The sequence below is a fragment of the Psammomys obesus genome, unplaced genomic scaffold (genome assembly GCF_907164565.1).
Source record: "Psammomys obesus unplaced genomic scaffold, mPsaObe1.curated_primary_1811, whole genome shotgun sequence".
In the NCBI taxonomy this organism is placed as follows: Eukaryota; Metazoa; Chordata; class Mammalia; order Rodentia; family Muridae; genus Psammomys; species Psammomys obesus.
Genome location: NW_026596445.1, coordinates 6,299,771 through 6,314,655, shown reverse-complemented (window position 1 = coordinate 6,314,655; position 14,885 = coordinate 6,299,771). Strand labels below are relative to the sequence as shown.

Here is a 14,885-nt window from a genome sequence, read left to right as displayed (position 1 = left end):
AAGACAGAAAAAAATAATTTTAGGTGGATTATTTAATGCAGAATGCATCAAAGTTGAGGTCCTCAGGGAGAAAAGATATACTAAATAAATCCTTGATTTTATGTTAAGGGGTGCATGAATCAAAGGGTTGTAATGCAAAAGTTTTCTAATTTTATTTTAAGCTCATGATCACCTATGATTGATTCAATTGATTCAAACACAATGTAAAGTGAATTCACAGCGTTTTTGCAACATAATTAGCTTGTGTGAATTATCTGATCACAATCAAAACATATTTGTGCTTCCATTTACATAAGACTACAATTCAACATGTGAACATTGTCTTTACTTGACTATTCCTATCATATCTTTTTGTTTGTTTGTTTTCATTTAAATGTTTTTTTTGAATTCTTTATTAATTACATTTTATTCACTTTGTATCACCCCTTTGTGGTTCCCTCCCTCCTCCTGTCCCATTCCCTCCCTTCCTCTACCCTCTACATGCATGCCCCTTCCCAAGTGCACTGATAGAGGAGGTCTTCTTTTCCTTCCTTCTGATCTTAGTCTCATCAGGAGTGGCTGCATTGTCTTCTTCTGTGGCCTGGTAATGCAGCTTCCCCCTCAGGGGGAGGTAATTAAAGAGCAGGCCAATCAGTTCCTGTCAGAGACAGTCCCTGTTCCTATTACAATGAAACCCACTTGGATACTGAACTGCCATGGGCTACATCTGTGCAGGGGTCTTAGGTTATCTCCATACATAATCCTTGGTTAAAGTATCAGTCTCAGGAAAGACGCCTGTGCTCAGATTTTTTTTGGTTCTGTTGCTCTGCTCGTGGAGTTCCTGTCCTCTCCAGATCTTACTGTTTCCCACTTCTTTCCTAAGATTCCCTGCACTCTGCCCAAAGGCTGCCCATAAGTCTCAGCATCTGCTTTGACAGTCTGCAGGTCAGAGTTTTTCAGAGGTCCTCTGTGTCAGGCTCCTGACTTGTTCCCTCTTTTCTCCTTCTTCTGATATCCATCCTCTTTTGCCTTTCTGGATAGGAGTTGAGCATTTTAGCGAGAGTCCTCCCTCTTGATTAGATTCTTTAGGTGTACAGATTTTAATATATTATATGTCTATGTGAGTGAGTATATATATATGCTGTGTGTGTCTTTTTGCTGCTGGGATAGCTCACTCAAGATGATTTTTTCCAGATCCCACTATTTACCTGCAAATTTCATGATTTCCTTGTTTTTTATTGCTGAGTAATATTCCATTGTGTAGATGTACCACAATTTCTGTATCCATTCCTCCACCGAGGGGAATCTGGGCTGTTTCCAGATTCTGGCTATTACAAATAAGGCTGTTATAAACATGGTTGAGCGAATGTCCTTATTGTGTACTTGAGCCTCTTTTGGGTATATGCCTAGGAGTGGTATAGCTGGATCTTGAGGAAGTTCTATTCCTAGTTGTCTGAGAAAGCGCCAGATTGATTTCCAGAGTGGTAGTACAAGTTCACATTCCCACCAGCAGTGGAGAAGGGTTCCCGTTTCTCCACAACCTCCCCAGCATGTGTTGTCACTTGAGTTTTTGATCTTAGCCATTCTGATGGGTCTAAGGTGAAATCTCAGAGTCATTTTGATTTGCATTTCCCTTATCACTAAGGACATTGAACATTTCTTTAAGTGTTTTTCTGCCATTTGATATTCCTCTATTGAGAATTCTCTGTTTAGCTCTGTACTCCATTTTTAAATTGGATTACTTGATTTGTTGCTGTTTAATTTCTTTAGTTCTTTATATATACTGGATATTATTTCTCTGTCAGATATAGGGTTGGTGAAGATCCTTTCCCAATCTGTAGGCAGTCATTTTGTTCTGACGACAGAGTCCTTTGCTTTACAGAAGCTTTTCAGTTTCATGAGATCCCATTTATTGATTGTTGATCTTAGAGACTGTGCTGTTGGTGTTCTGTTCAGGAAGTTGTCTCCTGTGCCAATGAGTTCAAGGCTCTTCCCCATATCTTACAAGGAGAAAATAAACTTTAATGACAAATCACTTCAGTTTAGTTAAATGTATCCATCATATTTTTGTTGTTTTGTCATCAAAACATGTTAACTGAATAGTTTTAGAAGTATTTTTTCTATTTTTGTATAGACAGTTATTTTCCTAGAATACATCTTTATATTATCAAATAATGAAAAATATATTTATTATGTAGCTCAAAATATATTCTTAAGTGTATAATTCAATTGTAGAATATAAAGTTCCTTCTAGCATTAACATAAAAATGCTGAAAGAAAAGAAAGGAAATGGAAGGGAAACTAAACAAAACAAAAAAATTTGTGTTTAAGAGTGTGTGTGATGTACATATGCATGTATATACAAATATGCACATAACATGCACACAGATAATGTAACAACTATTACTGAAAAAGAAACTGAATATGAAAGATTTAAAGAAGGCATATGGGAAAACTTGGTAAAAGGAATGTGAATGGATCAGTGATTTAATTATATTATAAAATAAAAACAAATAATATTGTAGAGGGCCAGAGATTTTTGCAGACTAGAAAGAAAATGCTGGCCAGAGTCTTGTGTTATGTACAATGCCAAAATATTGTCAATTGTTATTGAGATGGAATTAGGAAACACAGAATTTGACCTTAATATTAAATATCATTTCTTTCAGATCCTGGATTTCCAGATATTGAAATAGAAAACAATGGGACACTTCATGACAGTGCTTCTATGCAAGGTACTATAAACAGCAATCTCCTTCTTATAAGTGCTTAATGTGTGATCCATGGAGGCAGAATAGGAAAAACTTGTTTGTTAATAGATTTTATTCTCACAAAATAAGGTCAACTTTTCATACTCTGACCTAAGGAGCAATCTACAGAGATCTTTAAGGGAAAAAAACATATATAAGTTATTATATGACTTTGAAAACTCTTAATGTATTTATTTAGGTAATTCATAGATACAATGTAAGGTTTTTCCCTGTTTAGCTAGTAAAAGAATACTTATTTACGTTTTTCTATTTCTCATTATAAAAAATGATAAATATGTAAGAAATCTTTCATAAGCATTCTGTACATATGACTTACAGTTCATTGCTTCAGTGTTTGCAAAGGGCACAAGTACAATAATCACAACCTATGGACATTTCAAAGGTCTTCTAGATGTTTTTATTATTTTTCAAATTTTGAGAGTAATTTTAGAAATCTTCTAAATATGGAAATAAGACTATGATTTGTAATTTCCAACTTGCATGATGTCTGTAAATATATATATCTTCTACAATAATTTAGAATATCCAGCAGTAACAACATGAATGAAAGGTATCAATAAAGAGTTGTGTCAGACTGTACAAGTCCCTAAAAGAATTACATTTAATCAGTGGAAATTTTCGCATGCAATACTATTATAGTTTTTATTTTATTTATCTATAGATTATGTTTATATTCACATTTATTGTATAAAACAAAACCTGAATATACTAAAAAATATATCTCTAAAGGACAATTTTCCTAACTTTACAATACAAAAACATGAATATCTTGTCTCTGAGTGAATGGAACAGAAGGCAGTGTGAACATGTTACTGTGCAGATTAAGAAAAATTAGAAGCCCATGTCTCTATTTTTAAAGTTATTTTATGATTCCAGAAATATCAGATCTCATTGACTTTCTGATAATGTTTGACTCTGCTGCAACTTAATAGCATAAAATTGTTTCCAATATAAAAACAAAATTGTTTGCTTAGTATCTGTAGTCAACATTGTGCATATATGATAAATGTAGTAATTTAATAATTTCTTATTGAATACAGACTTTTAAACTACATCAAATGGCATTCATAATAAATGTGGAAAGCACTGAAAGGTATACATTCTTCTCTACTTAGTTCAACATTTAAACACTATATGCACTAAAACTCCCATCATTACTTCATGAAAACTAAAATAATAGTAATATCACACATCAAAATAAACTTTTAGATCATGTACAGTGGCATACACCTTTAATTGTAGCAAGCAGGAGATAGAGGGCATGAGGATATCTGTGACTTCAGATCAGCCTACTCTCCATTTTGAGTTTCAGAGCAGCAAAGACTAAATAGTAGGACCCTAGCTCAAAAAAACAAAAGATTTTTGTCAACAAAAAATAGTTTGTTTTGATAGAAGAATAGAGATATCTGAAAATATGAGCAAAATTAATTTAAATATAGTTGACAAAATAAGTCTGATAATTAGATAAAACACTTAATCATTTAGCTTATCATTTTAAATATTATTAATTGAAAATTTAATTTTATCATCATTCTTAAACTCTAGAAACCTTATAATGGCTGAAAAACATAAAATGCAAGCTTAACTATTGTTTTTATATTCTTGCCAATAGTTTTGGTTTTATATTCTACAGTTTCTTTTTTATTTACCTTGAACTATTTACATATTTTTCACTTCCCTGCCTTGCTCATTTTGTATGCTGGAAGATTACATTCTTTATTTGTGAGAATCAATTCATGAGTGCCAATACAATGCTATTGCCAACACTCATCTGCATCACAGTAAACAGTTGAGATTTCATTGATGTCCTTTACCTTCCTATTGTTGATAGCTCTGCTGCATAGAAATCTATCAGCATCTTAGTGCTCTCTCTTTGAAATTTCCTTAGTTCCAGGGTGACCTCTTCTTATAAAGATATAAAGGGTTTTAGGTTATATCCATGAATGGACCTTGGTGGCAGGGCAACTCAGTATCCAAGTAGGTTCCCTAGTTAGGAGAACAGGAACTGTCTCTGACATGAACTCAGTGGCTGGCTTTGTGATCCCCCCTCCCCGAGGAGGGAACAGCCTTGCTAGGCCACAGAGGGGGACATTATGCCAATCCTGATGAGACCTGATGAGCTAGGGTCAGATGGAAGGGGAGGAGGACCTCTCCTATCAGTGGACTTAGAGACAGGCATGGGAGGAGATGACAGAGGGAGAGTAGGATTGGGAGTGAATGAGGGAGGGGGTACATCTGAGATACAACATGAATAAAATGTAATTAATGTAAAAAAATAAAAATTAATTAAAAAGAAGATATAAAGGGAACTTGGTAAAATTTTGTATGGCCACTCTTAGAAGTAAAGCAATCATAACCAGTTTTATCACATACTCACATAAATTTGAATACAGACAAACTACTCAGGATTATTGTATCTTTCATAAGGCTATTTGGTTTGTTTCATTTCTAATGTGCTTTGAATGTTGTTTGACCAAAAAAAAAGTTAACAACCTTAAAAAGATAGACAACCTTGATAAAAGAATTTTGTATTTTAGCAGTCTATGATTATGCCTACATATAACAGTTTTCAGATGGTCAACAATGAATAAAGTACTCACTCTGGTGATTATGTCCACAACCTCAAGAGCTTAACATATGAACCATTGTGGTCCACTTCAAATTCCTCCAACTCAGCTGGGGACCTGCAAGATAGGACATCAACCATCTTATCAGTCAATCTCTGCTTCACATAAAATTAACATACCAGGTGTTAATAAGTATACCTTCAGATCAATGGTTATTGCAAATTACTTCTTAAGTGGCATTTGTGTGGTGCATTTTTGCTGATAAAAGCAAATTAAATTAGCACAACCACAAGTGAGCTGATAAAAACTAAAACTGAACAGCAGAACCATTAGCTAACAAAGTAATATTTTCTCTTTATTGCATTCTGCCATTTAGTTATTATCCTATTGGAAATCTAATTATAATCCTTTTACTCCCCAGTCAAACTTCCCACTTTTTGCAAGCTTAGCACTGACAAGTGATTTCATTATATTTGATTGCTCATGCCCAGATTGACTTAACTTCACTTGGAGACCTAAAAGTCCTCTAAGTTATCCAGATTCCCTGTTTGCACATTACTGCAACAGCTCCTTTAATTAATAGGCATGAACAGCAGTAACATGAAATGCTGAATAGAAAATAACATCATTTTATGATCACAAGGAGACTTTTCCTTTTCCATGTTTACACCTTAGTTAACTTTTGTATGACTATTTTGTTGTTAAGAAGGTCTTGTAGAGCTGATAGTGAAAATTTCTTAAATTTAAAAAAAGTCATCATTATCCTAATAATAAGAAAAGTAAACACAGGATACAAAGTGCCTAAATTACAGGAAAAAGCTAGTAGTATATATGAGCTTTCTAGTCATAAAATAAAACAATAAAAATGAATTTATAAAGTGCGAAGGCATAGTGACCTATTGTATCTGTGCATGATAATTTATTGGTTTACTCATAAAGAAAACAACAAAAGTGCTAAAGACTGTTTTTATTTTGCATGTGAAATACATTAATGAATAATTTTTACATTTATTTACTTCTTAATATTTTTGGTAAAATACGGTGATTGAACACCAAAATGCTCTTTTTTTCTGATTTTTCTCTAAAAGTAACTTTTATTAATTTCCTTACCTTCATGACCAACATCATCAGCAGTTATGAAATGCAGCATATTTACCAAAGTCAAAAAATGTTGTGTAAAATTAAGTTTACTAGACTGTTTTTTTTTATGTTGTTGAAAAACCCCTTCTCAGATGTAGCCCATGGCAGCTCAGTATCAAAGAGGTTTTCCTAGTAAGGGGAACAGGGACTATGTCTGGCATGAACTAAGTAGTTGGCTCTTTGACCCCACCTCCCACCCCCCACCCGGAGTGAGCAGCAGCCTTGCTAGGCCACAGATGAGGACACTGCAGCCAGTCCTAAAGAGACCTGATAAGCTAGGGTTAGATGAAAGGGGAGGAGGCCCTCTTCTATCTATGGACTTAGAGAGGGGCAGGGAGGAGATGAGGGAAGGAGGGTGGGATTGGGAGGGAATGAGTGATGGGGCTACAGCTGGGATAAAAGGTAAATAAACCATAACTAATATAAAAAAATAAAATTTAATTAAAAAAGAGAAAAACACAAAACCCAAAAGCTTCTTTAGAATGGGGGCTGACCTCTGAAAGACATAAAATTTATGATTTATTCTAAATAGTATACCCTAAATATATCAATGAAAAATTAAAAAGCAAAGTGCCATTGACAGAAAAAGTGAATGATACAATTTTAACTTTTACATATTAAAAGAACATTCTGTTCACAATATATTTAGTAATATATATTATGCAATATGTAAATGTATTCAATATGAACTATATAATTTTGTATTTTTCTAAATCTACATCATATATATTCATAACCAATTACAAAATCAATTTAAACAGTATTCATTTTTTTTTCTGAAATTTATTATATTTTCGCTTTGCTGTTCACATACAAACTCAGAGAAAATTTTCTCTAAATGGTTAGATGAATGCCAATACAACAATTACCCTCATTGAATTTAATAACTATATTGTATTAAAATAATATTAATATCAGTAAATTAATAACTAGAATAATTACACTTATTATAGAACTGTGGTTGTACAGTTTAGTACAATGGTAAGAAAACTGATAGTGTGACTATAAAATATGATAAAAAAGATAAATTTTTTGTGAATTCTTATCATGGGCATATAACTTTTTTTTTGCTTTCTGCAATTATTGTTTTAATTTGGAGAATTTCAACATTTGCATGTTGTTTTTATTAATGGCTAGCTATACAATGCTTACAAGAGTCAAATACCAAAGATATTTAACATTTTTTTCATAATCTTTTTTTTAATTTTTATTAATTACAGTTCATTTACTTTGTATCTCCCCTGTATCTCCCTCCCTCTTCCTCTCCCAATCCTACCCTCCTTCTTCCCCACCTTTGTCCCTGTCCCTCCTGCAGTTCACTGAAAAGGGAGGTCCTCCTCCTCTGCTTTCCTCTGACCCTAGTCTATCAGGTCTCATCAAGAGTGCCTGCATTGTTTTCTTCTGTGGCCTGGTAAGGCTGCTCCCCCCTCGGGGGGGAGGGGGTAATAAAACAGCAGGCAAATCAGTTCATGGAGGTGATCAAACAGCAGGCCAATCAGTTCATGTCAGAGACAGTCCCTGTCCCCATTACTATGGAGGCCACTTGGATAGTGAACTAAACAATAGAATTTTTCTAATAAAGGCCTTCATTAATTCCCAGCAGTGTTCTCAGTCTGTCTTTAGAGTTTTCACTGACTGCTTCTTGCCCTAGTTTCATCAGTTTTTAATTCCCTTCACATGCTATCTTGTACTGTGTAGGAAGTTATGCAGTTTCTCTAATGTTCTTTTTGAACAGTGGAGATATATTTTCTTACAAAGATGTTTAACACCTCAGGGAATAAAGAGATTATAGAAATATGAGTCACTTTAAGGACTTCCTCTCAAACATTTTCTTTGAAATTGGAGTGTTGTACTACTGTCTTAGTCAGTGTGTTGGTCTTATGAACAGACACCACGACCAAGGCAACTCTTACAAAAAAAAAAAAAAAAAAAAAAAAAAAAAGCATTTAATTGGGGTCTTGTTTACAGTTTCTGAAGCTTAATCTATTATCATAATGGCACAGTATGTGGTGGGAGGTAAGCAGGTGCGGGAGAAGAGCTGGGAGTTACATCCAGAGAGAGGGAGAGAGAGAGTGCCTGGGACTGGTATAGGCTTTTTAAAACTTTAAAGTCCAGTCCCAAAGACATACTCCCTCCAAAAACTCCACAACTACTCCAAAAAGTCCACAGCTCCTAATCCTCAATTAGTGCCACTCCCTGGTTACTAAGCATTCAAGTATAAGACCCTATAGAAGCCATTAATTTTCAAACTCCCATAACTACCTACAGAAATATGATTAGAATTGCTATCACAGATAGAGAAAAACGTTACACCAGAAGAAGTATTAAAGTGGTTCCCAGTGTCTTTCTTTAAAGGGGCAAATATGGATGTTATTTTATTTTAGCCTATATTTCATTAGATGTCTTTAGTATATTCTTGTTATTTTTACCCTCAGGAGAAATATATCTTAATATTTTTTCAATCTTCAGAATTTTTACATACCCCCCCAGATTATATCATACCACTCTGCTGTGAAATGCCTATTAAACTATGATACAGACCATGTTTTTAGATCCTTCCTTAGGAATATGTGAAATTACTTGATCATTTGTGGCCTAGTTGTCATGGCTAGCTTCTACCATGTCATTGCAGAGTTAACAAAATCATTTGTCCTGATCCAAAAACTTCAGTGCTTATCATGATGATATCATTAAATCTCTTGTATTGAGCTAAGACTTCCATACTTAGAATTCCAGCTACATTTCACTTATAAAAATATGAAATTACAGTGATAACAAATAATGAAAGTTTCAAAGTGAAACACATTGTTCTTCTCCTCTGCATTTGGAGTAGTTTGTTAATAAGTAGGTTTTTCACTACTAGTGAGGAAGACTTATTTAACTTCTCCCTACTGGCTACTATTTTAGGACCCATCTATATAAATGCAATATATTTTTAAGATTTATTTTGTAATTGTGTGTATATGTCTTTGTCTATGTGGGTATGTCCACATGAGTGCAGGTGATCACAAAGTCCAGAAAGTTTCAGATCTTCAGGAGCTTAAGTATCCCACTGTTGTGGACCACTAGAATTAAGTTCTAGTAACTGTACTTGGGTTCGCTGGAAATACAAGAAGTGTTCTTAACCACATGTTCTTAACCCTATTTTTAAAAACTAAAATTCACTTTACCCTATATTTAATCCGTACATACCTGAAAATCTATTATAGGAAGTCATTGATCAAAAGAATTTAATGCTCCTTTTCATTCTTAAACAATAAGTAAAATATGTAGTGTGGTCGTAGACAGTTCTAATCATACCACCATACCCTTATTAATTTAAAATTTTCAAATTATATGACTGCCACTTAAATATAGAGTAGTTCTATGCCAACATTTTTTTATCATTCCTGAACAAGTAATTTATACCTTAAATTCTGAATAGTGCATAAAAGAAAGAGAATTCATAGTATACTTTTAAAGTGTGATATTTTTATCCATTTCTGAAAATAGTTTGCCCTGACAATATTATCCTTATGTGGTTGCTATTAAAATGTGTGATTAGCTCATCTTGAGAATTTAAGTTTGTTTTTTATTGACAATGGGAACAAGCACTTGCCCTTTGAATAATTTTCCTCATTTTATATCAATATTAATCAATGCCTGTAAAAATTAGTTAGCTAGCTACAGGATTTAGTAGAACTCTAGTATTAAGCTATTCAGAGAAGCACATAGTAGGTTTTCTTAAGTTTGTCTTCTATATTATCGAAAACTATCAACAATTTAATAAACACTTGCAAGTTATATTTGTAAATGCTGGGATACCAGTTGTAGAAAAAAAAAGACAAATGTGATACCAGTTTCTACTTAAAGCAGGTGAAATATAGCATAGATAGTAACAGAGTTGTTTTATTATCAAAGTCATTTCACACTGTCCACTGAATATTATTTATATAATTATGCACTGAGATTTCCTTACTGTATGGTTTTAGTATAAAGTTTGTAGCTGATCTAGCAAGCATGTTTTTCATTTATAATTGTCATATAACAATTTAGTTTGCAAATTAAACCCAATTTAAAGAAAATATATTTTAGAATCAGTATGTATCTTCTTGTTTCACTAACTTTATAATCTGCATTTTCAGTATTTGAGAATTAGCACTGACATTCATTCTTATATAATGTTGCAGTCTTTTTATCAGCAATATAAATTATTATTAAGGCAATATCTCCTCCAGTTATTCAAGTTTCCAGAAAGCATAAATTTTGTGACAAATATTTCTTCTTTATCTCTCTATTTTTCAGTAAATGTTTAGGTGCTTTTATTTTTCTTAAACTATTAAAATAATTAAATTTGATGTAGATCTTAGCAGCTTTAAACAGTTTTTCAATGAGTGAAGCATAACCTAAAATAAAGAGTCCTAATAGTCAACTCTTACAATCTATTAACTGCATACAGTTCAATCTTTCTCTATTACTTCAATTATTCAATCTTTTACATATGTTGAGTAATTTCAGTTACAATTAGTTAATGTATCCTTATCAGTTTAGCAAATAAAAGCAATAGCAAAATTAATTCTACTTTTAAATATATTAAAATTTTTCCATATCTTTTACATAAAAACTCAATTTATAAAATGTTTTATAATTTGTGTATTTATGAAAAGTGAAACATAGCTATACATTCTATGCCTTTAGATTATTTAGATAAACACCATAGAAAAAAATAAACATCAGATTTCAAACATTCTCTCTACAGGAAAATTGTAAAAAGAATATGACATTCTGCAAGTGACACGCATGTTTCAAACGGCTCCTGACATACTTTATTATCTCATACAAAGCAGCTTTTACTTGCCCTCTCTTTCCCTACTGAAAAGCAGAACTCACATTCTTTTAAAATTCTTGATAAGATTCAAAAATGGCCAGTCTCTTCTAAACACATATGTTTCGCTGCCATTTTAAAAGAGGTCTGTAGGAACTGAAATGAAGTTGCTTAAAGAACACTGGTCAAGTAACCAGGTTTTCTCAGTTAATAGCAAGGCAACTCAATGCTAATCATTAAAAGTTTTTCCAATATTCCATCTTCGTGTCTCATCAAGATGTCTGATTCAAACTCTGTAACAAATGACGAGTTGAAGTTTTCACTGTTGCTTTATTTTATTAAATATACATGAAATAGGCATTTGGGCTTACATATGTAGTTTTCAGTAGAATTGAAATATTTGACATATAAGTAACATTTAAAACATTCTCTCAAACTGGACTTTTCATTATGTAGTTATAGTACACATGTCCTTGTGTATTGTCGTTGGTAAGGACAGAAAGCTTTTCATACCCTGTTTGCAAGATACATTATACAAAGACTATATTTTTTAAAAGTATAGGGAAACTATGTAGTATGTTAATAATTCACAAAATTAGAGGTACTCCTAAAATATACATATAAACAACACTATTTAGACTAAGCAAATAGTAATTGTGTACATAGATATATGGAACAACAATTAATTGAAAAGGTGGCTACGAATTTGAAAGAGCCCAGGGAGGTGTAGGTATTAAATAGTCTCAATAAATTTAATATTTTTAAGAGTGAAATAGATATGCTTGAGTTCTGTTCTCATACTGTTTCCAGAGAAAGAAGTGACTTGTAACTTGCCTTAAGTTTTACTCAAGCATAAATCTCATTTTTGAAAATAAGAATGTGAAGTGGTTATTCTTTTTATGAAATTTGTTTTAATTACCATTCTAACAATAAGCACCATGCATATTTGAAAAGGTAATGTCATTATTTTCTTTCTCCATAAGCATAGAATAAGACAGCTTCTATATCATTTTGTTATTTGAATTGACTCTCAGTGTGGTCTACTTTCCTACTCATAAATAAGTAGGGCCATATTTATACACAGGTATTAACTAAGTACAATACAAGCTACCTCCACTATTGTTATTTAGTGGGAATAACACATACCGAGTTTTTTCCACAATTGAAATAAAATTCATACAATTAACTTTACTTTTAATTGAATGGTCCTAAGACATAATTATATTGAATGTAATCCCACATTATTTCATCTTTCTTTTTATTTAAGTTAGGAAACCATGACCTATCAGTAGTAATTCTGATTTCAAATCAGCTAGTGCTTATTTGAAATTTAAAAATATATGGATAATGCATAAACTTAATGACACTGTGCTTAGTACTTGAACTCATTTTAAAAATATTGTGAATAGTTCAAAAATAAGGTAACCACTAAAAAAAAAAATAGATCTGATAACCTAGTTTTCATGTGGTGAAGCTTATTAGGGTTCGAAAAGACATTATAGACACATACTTAGTAATATTCAATATGAGCAGTGTTTTTCTTAAATAAACATCCTTCTTTGTCAAAAATCAAGTATCTGTAGGTGTGTGGATTTATTTCTGGGTCTTCAATTCGATTCCATTGATCCACCATTTTATTTTCACCATGCCAGTACCGTGCGGTTTTTATTACTATTGCTCTGTAGTACAGCTTGAGATCAGGTATGGAGATACCTCCAGACAGTCAGTCATTGTACAGGATTGTTTTGGCAATTTTGGGTTTTTTTTTTGTTTGTTTTTTTGTTTTTCCATATGAAGTTGAGTAGTTAAGAAGGGGGAGCTAGTAAGACCTGGAGAGGACAGGAAGAAGAGCAACAGAACCAAGATATCTGGGCACAGGGGGCTTTTCTGAGACTGATACTCCAACCAAGGACCATTCATGGATATAACCTAGAACCCTTACACAGATGTAGCCCATGGATGGATTTAACCTAGAACCCCTGCTTAGATGTAGCCCATGGTAGCTCAGTATTCAAGTGGCTTTACTTAGTAAGGGGAACAGGGACTGTCTCTGACATGAACTCAGTGGCTAGCTCTCTGCCCACCTCCCCTAGAAGGGGGAGCAGCCTTGTCAGGCCACAGAGAAGAACAATGCAGCCAGTTCTGATAAGACCTGATAACCTTGGGTCAGATGGAAGGGGAGGAGGACTTGGAGAGGGGCATGGGAAGAGATAAGGGAAGGAGAATGGGATTGGGAGCGGGGGAGGGAGGGGACTACAGCTGGAATACAAAGTGAATCAACTGTAATTAATATAAAATAAAAATTTAATTTAAAAAATGATCTTGCCAGAAATGGAATTCTCTTCTAGGAGTAACACTGCAAATATTAACAGAGCTTTTTGCGACAATATAAAATGGTATGCATCTTTACTGATGTTTTAAACAGTTAAAGAAAATAGAAAGCCTCCTAAATGCCTTGTTTATTAAACTAACCACTCATTTAACTTCATGTTGTAAAGCAGTAGAGCATGCTCAAAGGGCTCATAAGCATATTTTAGTTGGGGATGATCATATAGACAACTTTATTTTGTTAATATCATACACAGAGAATAAACAGTTTTACAAAATATTGCAAAAACCTATAGTTTTGCACATTTTGGTAAGTTTCATTTTTTAAGAAATGAAGCTTCTCCTAGAAGATAAAGCTCGTAAAACATAAATTGTAAATATATGTTATAAATGATGAATAGTTATATGCATATTTATAACAGGAAATATGATAAACTGAATTTGTAGTAAATTTTGGATTTTTCTTGTTGGCATGACATACATTTTGACCAGGTCTTATTGTTTTTCTGTGCAGCCTGAACACTGATGCCGGAACTCCAAGTGATCATAGACACGGATAGGGTGCTGTGGCAGTTACCTGCTTACCTAGTATTGTGATTCTTTAGATTTCATGCTCAGATTCTGTTAAAATATCAAACACTCAATTATCATTTGCTAATAATTGATGAAAAGTACCATGAACCCAGGAAAAATGTTTCAGAGAATTTTCTTCCCAAGTTTTTAGGAGGCAATTATGATGACTGAATGTGGTACTTTATAGTTTTTTTTTTAACCACTTCTTCCAATGAGCTCATAGTGATTCACAAACATTATCTCATTTATCTACACATCAGGTCTGTAGTGTGGTAAGTAGGTGAAATGATTTTGAAGATGGATAAAATGATACTTGTATATTGTATGTGAGAAAATTAAAATGTAGAAACACCTAATTTGAGCTGTGTCTATCATGCAATAGCTTTCTATTTCTCTAATATGATATTTAACAGGACCTTCATTAGCAGATAATTTGTTGGTACAAATGATTACTATTTGTTGTCATGGCCTGTAGGTTCACTTTGTAGAAGAAAGTATGACTGACTCATTCTCTAAAAAAGAAAAAAAAATACACAGACTGCTTTAATTTTAATTTTTAGATCATCATACACATTCCTTTTAATTGATCATGGTAGAGCAAGTTATTCATTTCCTCACTACAATGATAACAACTGATCTTAGCCTACTAAATATTCCTCCTTTATTCTTTTCTTCTTCCTTTTGATCCCAAGCCTTGCTTCTTCTTTATTATAATAGCAAAAG

The 14,885-nt window shown here is 33.0% G+C and overlaps 1 protein-coding gene across 1 annotated transcript in view; it reads left to right on the top strand.

Moving 5' to 3' along the window:
• Dach2 (dachshund family transcription factor 2) overlaps positions 1-14,157 on the top strand; it is a 743,535-nt gene extending 729,378 nt beyond the window's left edge. Inside the window, exons 11-12 of the mRNA XM_055598244.1 lie at positions 2,649-2,714; positions 14,104-14,157. Of these exons, the coding sequence (XP_055454219.1) occupies positions 2,649-2,714; positions 14,104-14,108 (71 nt within the window). The 3' untranslated portion in view covers positions 14,109-14,157. The remainder of the gene's footprint in view (positions 1-2,648; positions 2,715-14,103) is intronic.
• The last annotated feature ends 728 nt before the right edge of the window (positions 14,158-14,885 follow it).